A 13,618-nucleotide genomic window follows, 5' to 3' on the forward strand; every position below is an offset into this window, starting at 1 on the left:
ACAGGCCCCCATAGCTACGCCCCTGACCTGTTGGTAATATCTATTGTTAAACAAGAAAAAGTTGTGGTGTAAACAAAATGAAATCATAGACAGTAACATGCGGTTGTGGTCAGCCATCATAATAGGTCTCAGTCCTAGGTAGAAATCTATGGCTCTGAGTCCGTCTTGGTGATTAATGCTGGTATATAAAGACGTAACGTCTAGAGTTATGAGCCACATATCCCTACCCCACTCTATTCCCTGTATTTTTCTTACGAAATCATTGGAATCTTGCACATACGATGGTAGCTCCTGCACAAATTCCTGTAAGAAAGAGTCCACATAAATAGTAGTCTTCTCTAACAAGCCCCCACATGCTGCAATTATTGGTCTTCCCGGGGGCTTGTTAGGATTTTTGTGGATTTTCGGGATTAGATAAAGGACTGGCATGACAGGATGATTATTCTTAAGGTATTTCAACTCATCCATACTCAGAAGGCCAAAAGATCTCCACCCCATGAGTAAGGAATGGAAGTCCTCCTGAGCTTTTTTGACCAATGAAATGTCACTATGTCTATAGCAGTTAGGATCATTCAATTGGGAGAGAGCTTCTTCAAGATATAATTTTCGCGGCCACAAAACTATATTCCCTCCCTTGTCAGCCTGTCTGACAATGACATTTTCGTTGGCTTGGATTTTTTGGATGAGGCGCATGTACTGATCATTTTGTGAATATCTCTTGCGTTTGGAGTTGAGCACTTTGGAATGTAATGACTTGATGTCTTTAACCACTGCATCGTGAAAAATGTCAAGATTGTCATATATCATGACAGGTGTGAACGTTGAGCGCGGTTTAAAGGACGTTAATCCCCCCACCCCACTCGGCTCACCTCCAGATGTAACTTGTGAAGATGACTGCTCCGTTCTGAGAGATTCAAGGGCTTCCAGGCCTGGTAAATCACGGGCCTGCAATCCATCTTCTGCCGCCACAGCCCTTGTGACGTTGTTGCGGGTCTTGCTTCCAGCAAAATGCTTTAGTAGCTTGATTTTGCGGACAAATCTAAAAAGATCAATTCTTGTGTCCGCATAATTTAGGTCGCATGGCGGACAGAAAGTAAGACCCTTAGACAGGATGTGAATCTCAGAATCCGACAGGACCATGTCGGTCAAGTTGACAACAGAGGGGGCAACGTCCTTTGTTCCAGATAGTAAGTTCACTTCCTGTTCCATCTTTTTGCACTCTTCTTTTTCCTCTTCTGCTGATTTTGCTCTTGCTCTGGATCTGGCCTTGCGACGTTTGTAGCGTTTAGCGTTGCGCTTTTTGTTGTTCCTGAGCGTGACTGCGTTCTCGGGCGTAGGGTTCCTCGCCAGTCTTTCCTCACACAGTCCAGCTCCTCTGCTGGCGTGAGCTTTGTAAACCCCAATTGCCTTCCTGGTTGGGCAGAATTGGAGTCGGAGTCGCTGTTAACGCTTGAACTCAAGTTGGACTCAGATGAGTCATCTTGTACTGTTGATCCTTGAGCCCTGTTGGAATGATCCGTGGAAATGGCCAATTTCTGGCCACGTGAGGCTTTGATGGCATCATACTTTTTCGCAAAGGTGAAAATGCGACCTTCAGCATAGTCCGCCTTGTCGCGTTGAAACTTCCAGGCTTTCCTTTTGCTGATGGATTCCTCCTCCTTCTGAATCCTTGCCATCATGTCCCCTCTAAGTTTGTTGCATTCATCAGGGCAGTCTGAGCTGGCTGCTTCAATGACCAGGTTGAGCTCTTCAATCTTTGCTTGCGTTTTCAACCGGTCACTCTCTGCATAGCGAACCAGTATTTGTACTAATTTTCGTGACGATTCTAAATTACAGTCTGCCCATTCACGGAGCATTTCCGGATCCGGATCTTCATAACTCGGGGCCAGCATAACCCGCAGGCCACGAGGTATCCTATTCACTTCTAGGTAACGACTGAGTGAACGGTGCTCCCACCACTTGGAGAGTTCTCTCTTCATCAATTTCTCAAGTTTTTTAAAGTGTTCACGCACGCTAACAATTTCCGTCGCTGGTGCACTAGAGCTGGATGGTTCCACTGACCCCCCAGCCGGGGAGTCATCAAACGCATTAAGCGCTGCCTGTTCCCTCGCTTTCAATGCGTCCGCTGACATGCCGCTTCCTCTTAGTTAATAATAGCGCGTGATGCGCACTCACAGCTGCGTTGGAGATCGCTGCGAAATACAAGCCTCCGTACAGCAGCGCACACTCTCTCCTCACCGGTATTTTCTTTTCTGCGCCGCTACGCTGATCCCACACGAAAAACTTGACCCAAGCAGAACGCTCGGCAGGCTCCGCGTCGGGTTCACTGGCAGCGCCGTGTAGACAGCAACCGGGGGCAGGAACAGTTACTCCCTACCGGGAGAGACAAATGACTTCCGGGTCAACAGAAGTCTCGGCTTCCAGCAGTTCCGCCCAAACGAGGGGAGGGGTCATCCAAGTACCGGCGAAGCACACTGCCGGTTTGGCAATATAGAACAATCCTCAGCAACCTCTCGCCCGGAGCCCAATGCAGGAAACCGCTGCGCAGGAAAGAAGACGGAGACCTCAGGTGCAGTGAGCAATTTTCATCTTTATTGTACCCTCGAGGAAGCGGCACACAGCATGACGTTTCGGCCTACACAGAGGCCTTGATCACATGACGCACGCTGGGAAAAGGCAATATTTAAAGTGCTAGTGTTAAGTGGCGATACATTCCAATTGGTAAGTCTGTGGTCACATGATGCACCTGACAATGGATACTGACAACAGACTTTAGATTTACATATATATATATATATATATATATATATATATATATTACCTACTGGCGGTAGCCAGTAGGTATATATAGTTAGGACCTAGTTTCCATAGGAAATCCCCAACATTCTATTGGGAATAACTTTGGCGCTGGTTGATGAATCTTCGCAAATTTCTTAAAGAAAATGGCTCGCTCCGTTCCGCTCCTTCCCTGAAAGTTTGGGGGGGATTCGTCAAGTGGGGGCTGAGAAAAAAGGGGGTCCCAAAACGTGTTTTCCCCATGTTAATTTCCGTAGGACCTTTAGACTCAGCTACAGCTTGAACCGCTGAAGGGAATTACACCAAACTTGTCAAAATGGTAGTGTCTGGTACGCAGATCACGCTTTTTGTTAAATAGTGTAAATCCCTCCAGTAGTTCCTGAGAAAATTAGAAGAGAAATCAATTATATATCTATAAGCGCGCACGGGTGCGCGCACCCCGCGATTTTTCGTGATTTTTTTTTTTGGGGGGGGGGGCTTGGGGGGCTTCTCTCTTTCATTTTAATGTTTTTATTTTAATTTCGAGGGTGGCCACCCCTCGTTTTGGCCCCCGAGATCACCGCCGCCGCCCGAGCTGCCTTAAGATGGCCGCCGCCTGGTTGTGGGCGGGGCCGGGAGGACGTGGTTTCCGCTTCCCCCTGTCTGGTTTTCCATGGGCGGACGCGGGGGACGACTGTGTGTCTGATTGTTGGCCTGGCGCGCTGCTCTGGACTGTGCTTGCAGCCCTGACTGGCCCCTGTGTTATGGCAGTGAATCAACCAATTAATTACTAATACTGCAGCTGCCAGCCTGCCCGGTCCCGACTCCCGGCCCTCTTTTTTACTGTCTACGACTTGAGCACTGCAGCACCGCCCGGTGAGTGAGTCAGAGTCAGCACAGTGCTGGCTGTGTGAAAATGAATACCTGTATATATTTCGGATCGGAATCGGATCGATCGATGCAATGATTGCAATCTAAATGTAATAAATAATGTTGTTCACTGACACTCAGGCGTTGTAAATGAAAATGAGGCGGCACTGAGTGAGAGCTGAGTAGCAGGTTTCCGCTTCCCCTGTCTGGTTTTCCATGGGCGGACTGTGGCTTGTCACGTGTTCCAAACCTTGTCTTACACACAGACAAGTTACAGAAGTAGTGCATGGATGGGAAAGGTTTATATAGATGCCTTGACATAGTTTCGCAACAATTAATGACGTATTCCGACGACCCTTTTGCTCAAGTATGAATAAATGTACAGCCTGGAATGAAGCAGCATGAATGATATTGGGGGAGCCTTCGGAAAGTCATGCGCTGCTCAGGAAAACCTGCTGATGGAGGACAGCCTCCCGTGCCCATCCAGCTGGCTTTAGTGCGGAGGGTGCAGAAGTGGCACTTGTTAGTTAATTGGTACTGTAGGTGACCCTGAACGATGAAAGTGCACATTCTGCCATTTGCCATCCCGGCGGTGCCAAACACGAGTCTCCTCCATTTGCATGGTCTTTGGCATGCTACAGCCATCCATGTACTGAGTGAGGCGAATGTAGGCAATGCAAGCAGCATCTATTCCGATGAGATGGACAATAGGGTTTAGAATGATGGTGTGGATTGGTTTATTGCCTTTGGACAGCGCATTTTCAAAGTAGAACCTGTGAAAGTCCATTCCTTCCACTAAATTGCCCAAAGCTACAGGCTCGAAGGAAGTAAGCCAGGGGTCACAGATTTGTGTGTTAGCCTCAAAGTCGCCGTTGTTGATAGCTTCAATCAGTTGTTCTGTGACTTTAATAATTTCCTGCTTACGAGCTCGCACACCTTCATCTTCAATTGATTCCTTTACTCCATCTGATTTCTTCAGTAAGCTCTTTGCTGAGAAATTTCTAGTCGCCAGCATGGTTGTCAAAATAGCCCCCTTTAGTTTCCTTCTAGCGTTGAATTTCTTCAAGCAGTCTACAGTCTCCTGTCTGTGCATCATAAAAGCCACAGTAGAGCGTTGACAGATCCATGGATGTTTGAGTGCTTCTGTTGCAGAAATCCGTTTGGCGGGATTGATTGAGAGCATTTTGTTGATAAGGTCTTTGGCTTCGGGATTTACTGTGTCCCACTCTGGAGATGGAAAATCATGGGCACCAGGTCCGGTCAGGGGCAGCAGGTCTGTTTGTTGCAGCAGGTCATGCAGCAGGCTAAAGATCATAAGACCTGTGTGGCGGCCCCATGTTCAGGCCTCCGGCCTGTGACTGAGTGAGGTGAGTTGATGTGATGCTGGAATCTATGTGAGCGAGGCTGGAGGCTCAGGCATAGCTGCCAAGGTTTCAGATTGCTATGTGTAACATTTTTCTGAATTCATTGTAATTATGAGTGCCATTTAAACGAATATGAGTGACACTTTCTCACGAGCAAAGTCTAGCCATGAAAACAAGAAAAATATATAAATTACAGAAATAAATGACACCCATTTGAGCAACAAGAACCTCTAAAACGAGTCACATCATAATCTACAAGCTGTATTACTGAGAGCAGTGCGCCCCCCTGGTACTGCATGCCACCCACTACCTGCTAAACCCTGTGGCACCATCACCCCACTCGCAGTTTGTCACACAGAGCTACACTACAAGCTCTGCTGACTCTGTTACTCACTTGGCGCACTGAGAAGTTACGTTGGCAAGCACCATAGTGGCTCTCACAATCAATCACCTGACCCAGTTGCGAGCGGCTACTAAAGCAGCTTACAGTCAGTGAGAAGAAGTCAAGACAGACTGCTATGTGATGTACAGTCAGTTCTCAGCGGTAACAGGGCAGACAGGTGGTAGCTCAGAAGAAAATCCTGCCTGTGGCACAAGAATGAACTATCAAGGGTATTGCCAGCAGGGTAGGCAGATTATAACATTGATGTAGCACTGACTCCAGAGCTGAGCAGTCAGATCTCTTTAACTATTAACTTACGGAGCCACTCCGAGCCAGAGTGATGCTGGCAACACAAGTCTGTGGGAAGCAGCACAGACCCGAGGCACATAATATGCTATAGGCACCAGTGGCGCGCGCTGGCATCACTGCGCAGCCAGTTTCAGACTGGCATGATTAACAATGCGTGACAATGCATTTCACTGCGGTGATGCGGATCACCACACTGAAATGCGTTAGTGTCACACCCCATGCGTGATACTTGGCAGGCATGATGTGGAGGAGTAGTAGGACACGCGGGAGAGGGTCAAGGAAGCGCGAAGAGAGTGTGCCTTAAAGAAGAGCAGAGGACCCCTTATCTTGAGCTGCGTGGTGCAGTACTGCAGTGCATGGACGGTGGAACTGCGCCTGGTGTCAAGTGCGCCACAGCATTTCACCACAGCCAGCCCTCATCTATATCTACTGCATTTATTCTTCTAGCCTGGATGACGGGGGAGAGAGTTTTGTAGAAAGAGGGAGGGGGCGGCGTTTTTCAATTCTCGCCTAGGGCGGCAAAACACCTAGAAACGGCCCTGGGAAGTACGTTATTTGTAAAAGCTGTCCAAGTAATTTCTCCAGTGTCAAAATACATAGTTAATGGTGATTGGCTGCAAACATTTTCCATTGTATGTTTATTTGGTTCATTTTCCTTTATTTTAACACCTGTGAGACAAGACCACCTCGTTTTCGAGCCATGAGTGGTATTTTCCAATACTTGATTAAGATGAGATGTAACACCCACTAATAGTTTTAACTCACCGGCTTTACTGTGATGTTTATTTGACCATCTTTCACTTGTCCTCCATAAGAAGCCATGTTCCGTCTATATTCGCTTCCTAGCCGGTATCGTGGTAAGTCTGGCAACATATAATACATTCTAACTTGGGATGAGTGATATTTTTACCGGTGCCTTTTCAATAGGGGACTTCTGTGTTTAGATTAAACATGTAAAAACTTTCTCTACATTACCCAGTCAATTTGGTCCCGTTAACGTTTTTTTTAAGACATTAACATCTTTATAAAACACTCTTAAACCACTAGGCCTAGTTTTAATTGATTTTGGATTGTTCATTTTGCATTTAAAATGTTTGCCTGCTTACCACTACAGTTATTTGTAAAATAGTATGCACAGACTCTATTCATTAAACCTCGCACATTTACTACCATTCATGCACCCCATTCATCCACCTACCCATCCATCCATCCTGCATCCATCCATCATTCATGCATCCATTCACCCATCTATCATGCATGCATCCATCCATGCATCCAACCAACAATCATTCATCCATCATGCATCCAACCATCGTTCATGCATCAAAAATCGGATCCCTAGGGCTGCTCAGGTGGTCCCACAAGGTTTCTGGCCATATATATATATATATATATATATATATATATATATATATATATATATATATATATTGGCAGACCAATTGTCTCTTCCATAGGAAGTTTACTCGAAAATACGTCAAGATTTATAGATGGATATTTATTCCCATTTGTAAAAGATCTCCCTTCCTATGTTAGAGACACTCAGGATTTTATAAGGCAGATTGATGGGATCGGGTGGGAGGATGACATGCTTCTCATCACCTTAGACGTCACAAGCCTATATACCTGTATTGAACATCAAAATGGGATTTCTGCCGTAAAATGGTTCTTGGGCAAGAAGAGTATGCAGTACCATCAGCATAACAAAATGCTAGTAAAAATGATTGAATTCTGCCTCTATAATAACATGTTCTTATTTGCAGGTAACATGTATCACCAACTCAGAGGGACCGCGATGGGCACGTGCTTTGCCCCCAGCTACGCGAACCTTTTCGTGGGCTGGTGGGAGAAGCACGTGGCCTGGGGGGGTCCAATGAAAAGTGGCTGGATAACATCATGATCTGGTCGAGATATATAGACGACTTGTTTGTCGTTTGGCGGGGTGACGTCTCCTCGGCTGAGGAGTACGTGGTAAAGCTAAACGACAACGAGTTAAATCTCAAATTTACCAGCACAATGAGCCAGACATCAATACACTATCTCGACCTAGAGGTCTTTGTCAACGAGAAAACCCTATGTACTAAACTTTACCGCAAGCCTACGGCTGGCAACACTGTACTACACGCGGCCAGCCAACACCCGAAAAGTATGGTAAGGAACATCCCCTTTGGAGAACTATTGCGCATCAAAAGGAATTGTTCAGATTCCAATGATTTCAGACAGGCGCAGGAAGGGGCGGTAAGTAGATTCAGAGAAAGAGGGTACTCCAAAACACTACTCGACGAAACAACCAAGCGAGTAGACAGTATTGAGAGAAAGGACCTCTTACAGGCCACCGCCAGTAAGAAAACAGATGATGGTACCACTAGGATGATCACCAGTTACAATATGAGATCGAACGAACTGGTGCATATATTCAATAAGAACTGGCACATCCTAGGCACAGATCCAACACTTAAGGGACTGATACCAGATAGACCACCTATTACGTATAGACGCTGTCAATCCCTAAGTGACCATCTAGTGAGAAGCCACTACACGGACCCCCCCAAGAGTATGAGAAACAAGCCAATCAATGGTTTCTTTCCTTGCATGCATTGCAAGGCTTGCAAATTCAGCAAGAAGAGAACCAAATATGAAGGGAGGACGAATGACCCAAGGCCAATGAGAGAAATCAAGAAATTTCTGAACTGCAACTCAGAATTTGTAGTTTATTGCCTGGTTTGCCCATGTTCGAAAAGATATATTGGCAGCACCATCAACCAAGCCAAAAAACGTATCCTGGAACATATGCGTGCCATCACCAATAAGGACAAGAACTACCCGGTGGCACGCCATTTTGAGACCCACCATGACAGTAACAGGGATCTGTTATCCTTCTATCTTATAGACCAACTTGATAGAAAGGAACGTGGTGGGGACAGGATAAGACTCCTTAGGGCAATGGAGTCCAGGTACATCATTGACCTCCAGAGCATGCAGCCGAAAGGGCTCAACAACGACGAGGAACTCTGGGTACACTTAGAATGAATCAAAACCCACTCCCAGATTGGTTCAGGAGGAATAAAACTGAATTGCAAGTAGAATAAGTAAGATCTGCAATCTGAAACATGTACATATTCTTTGAGTCTGCAGCTCAAAATACTGGTACCAAGAATTTACAAATATGGATTTTGGCCCATACAGGGCTCCATAATATGTGTTGATAAAACAAGGCATACATACACATCGCCCACTTAGCCCATTCAGGGCTATACACAATGTATTAATACAGCACCTAAATAAATACCAAAATAATTTATACTCTTCTGGAAATGATCAGAATGAACTCATGCCAAGTGAGGTGGACAGAAAGACAGAGTTAAATATCTTCTGTATGTGTATAAATGAATGTTCGCTGATAATGTGCCTTAATAATCAACTCAGTGTTTTTATCAATTTTTATCATTATATACACTTTTGCACGGGCACTTTTTCTAAAAAGTCATTTTATACCCCTTGTTAACATGATGATACAATGCTACAAACAAATTGTAATATTGCACGTTCAAGTATGGCCGCCAAAACCACCAAAGCGAGCAGTAGTCCACTTTCTATGTTTCGGGAAGTGGTAGGGGATTTAATGACTGTGTACACAAAGAATGGCTGACACTGAAGAAGCCAAATCGGTGAAACGCGTATGTCAGGGGGGCAGGGGGGGTCTGTCAATAAACCATTGTTGGGAAAAACAACAACTTGGAGTGCCGTCCTTTCTTGACCTTCGCAAAGACCACGGAGGTGTGTGCTAGCATATATATATATATATATATATATATATATATATATATATATATATATATATATATATTAGCTTTTAAAAAACCAATGAAATTCACTGAAAAAACCATAGGAATTAGCCTTTAAAAAACCAATGAAATTCACTAAAAAAAACATAGGTTTTAGGCCTTATATAGTTAGGAATTAACATATAAAAAACCATTGAAATTCCTCCTATATAGTTAGCTGGACATTTTATTGATATAAAACCAATGAAATTCGACATATAGTTAGTTGCACTAACTATATATTTCGCGCATCCGCAATCCAATGCTGATGATGTCACATATTACATCATTCATGACATGGTCAGTGGCATCACTGATGACATCACTGATGACAGCTCATTTAACATCAATAATCACACCACTGATGATATACTTCATGTGATAATACAATGCACCTCCTTACACGCTAATACACCTAGTGTAAAATACAGAGTATCATTTTTTAAACTATTGACACACCAATACCATTTACTACATACCCACTCACTGATTCCTACGTCTACATGCACATTCATTCATTCACCCATAAGGTCATTCGTACATACTGTCACTCATCATTGCAACACTATCAATGCACTCATACACCTATGCAGACACTCACACACTGCCACTCATCCATGGAGTTACTCACACACCTACTCAGTCCTGTAAAGAATCAATCACACTTTGATTTCTTCATCTATACAGTTAAACACAGAACAGCTTACATTTTCACAGATATACTAACAAATACTTACTCACTTATACAATCAAATCCTTCATCCATACTCTTATACATCCTCTCATTCTTCAATATGTAAAACATATTTAAACTTTACAAAAACACACAGAGACTGGATGATGTCATCAGTGATGTCATCAGTGATGTCACTGACCATGTCATGAATGATGTAATATGTGACATCATCAGCATTGGATTGCGGATGCGCGAAATATATAGTTAGTGCAACTAACTATATGTCGAATTTCATTGGTTTTATATCAATAAAATGTCCAGCTAACTATATAGGAGGAATTTCAAAGGTTTTTTATATGTTAATTCCTAACTATATAAGGCCTAAAACCTATGTTTTTTTAAGTGAATATATATATATATATATATATATATATATATATATATATATATATACATCTATTCACTGAATACAATCAAAGGATACAGGGACGTGTTATAGGTAAGTTCTGACTTTAGTCGCAACAAACCATAGAAGTTCAGCAGTTATACTAATACTTCTACTTCGACTTATGTTAAGAAACTATGACCCATTGCCTTAAGGTACCTAATGGCAGGAGTTATAGTTTCAAAATCTTAAGAAATTCAGAACCTAACTATAACACCCTTGTAACATTTGTTTTTTTCATGAATTTCCATGGTTTAAGGCCCTGCGCAGCATATGTTTGGCCGCATGCACCCAAGCTGCCATGGCCTTCAGCAGTGTGCAAAATGAGTTTGGATGCAGTGGGCCCGATTCACAGAACTAACTTAAGACAAATTCATAAACTTGCTACCATTTACTCATTCTGGTATTCACAGAAGGCAATGAGTAAGTGCCTTCTGTGAATACCAAAATGAGTAAGTGCCTTCTGTGAATACCAAAATGGTAGTAAGTTTAGTATTTTGTCTTACGTTGGTTTTGTGAATCGGGCCCAGTTTTCTTTTTCATTTTTAATCTGGATTTGTGGCTCCTCTGCAATTTTATACAGGGGCCACAGTGAGCCCCGTGAGGGATCCGCAAATCCAGACATTAAAAAAAAGTGGGCAATGTTTTCCGTACGAGAAGTTCCTAAGGGTTCCCTCTATGTGTCCTAATGGGCAGGATATGGGTATCCTGACCCCTTCTCTGTTTTTTGCAGTCTTCTTTTCCCACCCCCAGCTGATGTGAAAACAAAATGGCTGCCGTACCTTTTGTGTGATGCTGCAGCCAGCCAATCACAAAAAGAATGATCTGTGGACCAAAAGCTAGCTTTCTGCTAAATTTGATGTATTTCCATCCAGCAGTTCGGGCTGCAGGCACGGCTAATGAGTAAGGGAATTAACATGGGGAAAATGCGTTTTGGGCCCTTCATTTCTCTAAGCCTCCGCTTCACAAACCACCCTGAAGCTTTCCAAATTGCAGCTCAAGTGGGCGGCGTATTAGTTTTGAACATTTTGTAAAGATTCATCAACCGGCACCAAAGATATAAGCAAGTCAAAAACGGCTTTTTAATAGAAATGAGGACCTAACTATAACTGTAGATATTATATATGTATATGATTCTTTTCGGAACATGGCAAAATGGCCTCAAGCACCTGAACAGAGTTGGTGCACAGCTTCTGCAAGGATTGTCAGTCTCGATAAATCTCTCAGATTCCTCTTCTCCTCTAACTAAAATAAAGCTGCCAGCACACTTCAAAGAGCAAGATTGATTTTAATTCTCTGCGGTGACAGAAGCTCAATGCGTTTCCGGAAGCTTGTAGCCTTGATCAGGATTATGAGCACTATATTGAGTATCGCTCAAAAACACCACGTGACAATACTGACTATCACCATAGAAGAAATTCTACTTAATTCCAACACTGTTTTCACACATCAGTCCATCACTGAAAATAAATACATTAAACCTTATTGTAGCCAGAAAAGACATTATTACAAAATGTTGAAAAAGTTGAAGTGATCTTGGAATACAGAAAAACAAAAAATATGCAATTGAGGTTGTTATTTTCCAAATTACAATGGAGATCTACTTGTGTTCATTTCAAACAGGCAATTTTTATCTCTCGCTCCAATCCACTGGAAATCCTTACCGTAGCGCTGCCCTGCTTCCAGCCCAGTCAGCGTTACCCTGTGAATGTACATTTTCCTCTTCAATATTCCTCCATCTACAAAGATTGTGCTGTTTCCGGTGGCAAAATCTGAAAAAGTCTCTGCTCCAGGGAGTTTGCTGTACTGCACAACAGACGGAGTGTCGCCGAAGGTGGTCCATGTCACAGTCATGCATGTGGGATCACCTGACAAAAGGACTTTGTAAATATTATACACATCTCAAAAGAAATCACAGACACAGAAGTTCCCTAAGGCTAAGTTTGGGAAAGTTATAACAGTGTTTTGGCCTCAGACACTTGTAGACAGGTATATCATTATTCTAGTTGCAAAAACTGGTGACAATTTGTGACCAATATGTTTCCGACCAGTATGTAATTTTGCAAACTAACCAATGTACTAATAGGTCACGTCACAAAATACTAATTCGATGTCAGTCGCAATCCGGCTACCTCATGAATATTCATGCGATAGGTTGCAAATTGCAAATCAGTACAAATGGACAACGGTCTGCAGACCGTCATGAGTGGTAGCAGTGGTCCCCTATCTTCTTACCTGGAAGGTTACAAAAATTCACAAATAGGATCCCTTACTCTTTGTATATCAATTGCCACCTCCTTTGAAAATGCATCAACTTTTTAGAGGTTTGAAACCACAATTACTGTAACCAACCACTCATACAGAATCACAGTTTTGAAGGCACACCAGCAACACGTCCCTTCCAAACTATGATTTATCATCCAGTCGCAGGCCCATTTTAAGAATCAGAATACCTTTAGCGACTAGTAAAACATTTAGGTCAAGCAATCGAGAACTCTTGTATATACTTTAGTATATACTTCTTTTGTGGGCTTAAAGCCTTCCCCTTCTTTTCATTTGTTTGTTTCAGTGTCCTTTAAAAATCCTTGCTTGCTAGTGGTCAGTCCTGCCTCTTTGTGCCTCCTTTTTCTCTTTTAGTCCTCCCAAGGAACAGGGAGCAAGTACTGTATCGTTATGCCGTAGTTGTTTATTTGTGGCTTGGGGGACTATTTTTCATCCTTTGTTTCCTGCTCGTGTTTCAGTGGGTGCGTGTTAAGATGGGTAGGAGTAGGCAATCTCCGATAAGGATGTAAGCTACTGTAGTGTCGGCGTTCTAGCGTTCACGCTACGTCACCACGTAGCGTTCACGCTACGTCACCACGTAGCGTGAACGCGGCGGCCATTTTGAGTCGCGCATGAAGGGCGCCAGTTCGGGCGCGGAGCGGGGCTAGGTGGTACAAGCTCGGCACTCTCCGTGTGGAGAACAATTGTATT

General features: G+C 43.6%; 1 protein-coding gene and 1 pseudogene across 2 annotated transcripts in view; both read right to left on the bottom strand.

Moving 5' to 3' along the window:
* The window catches only part of ACP7 (acid phosphatase 7, tartrate resistant (putative)), a 105,467-nt gene that overhangs the window by 75,317 nt on the left and 16,532 nt on the right, over nucleotides 1-13,618 (bottom strand). For both annotated transcript variants that reach the window (XM_086938851.1, XM_086938853.1), the window contains exon 3: nucleotides 12,310-12,513. In XM_086938851.1, coding sequence (XP_086794977.1) covers nucleotides 12,310-12,513 — 204 coding nt within the window. The remainder of the gene's footprint in view (nucleotides 1-12,309; nucleotides 12,514-13,618) is intronic.
* Nucleotides 4,062-4,960, bottom strand: LOC147692673 (calcium/calmodulin-dependent protein kinase type II delta chain pseudogene; annotated as a pseudogene).

This window comes from Lissotriton vulgaris, chromosome 9 (assembly GCF_964263255.1).
Source record: "Lissotriton vulgaris chromosome 9, aLisVul1.2, whole genome shotgun sequence".
NCBI classification, from domain to species: domain Eukaryota; kingdom Metazoa; phylum Chordata; class Amphibia; order Caudata; family Salamandridae; genus Lissotriton; species Lissotriton vulgaris.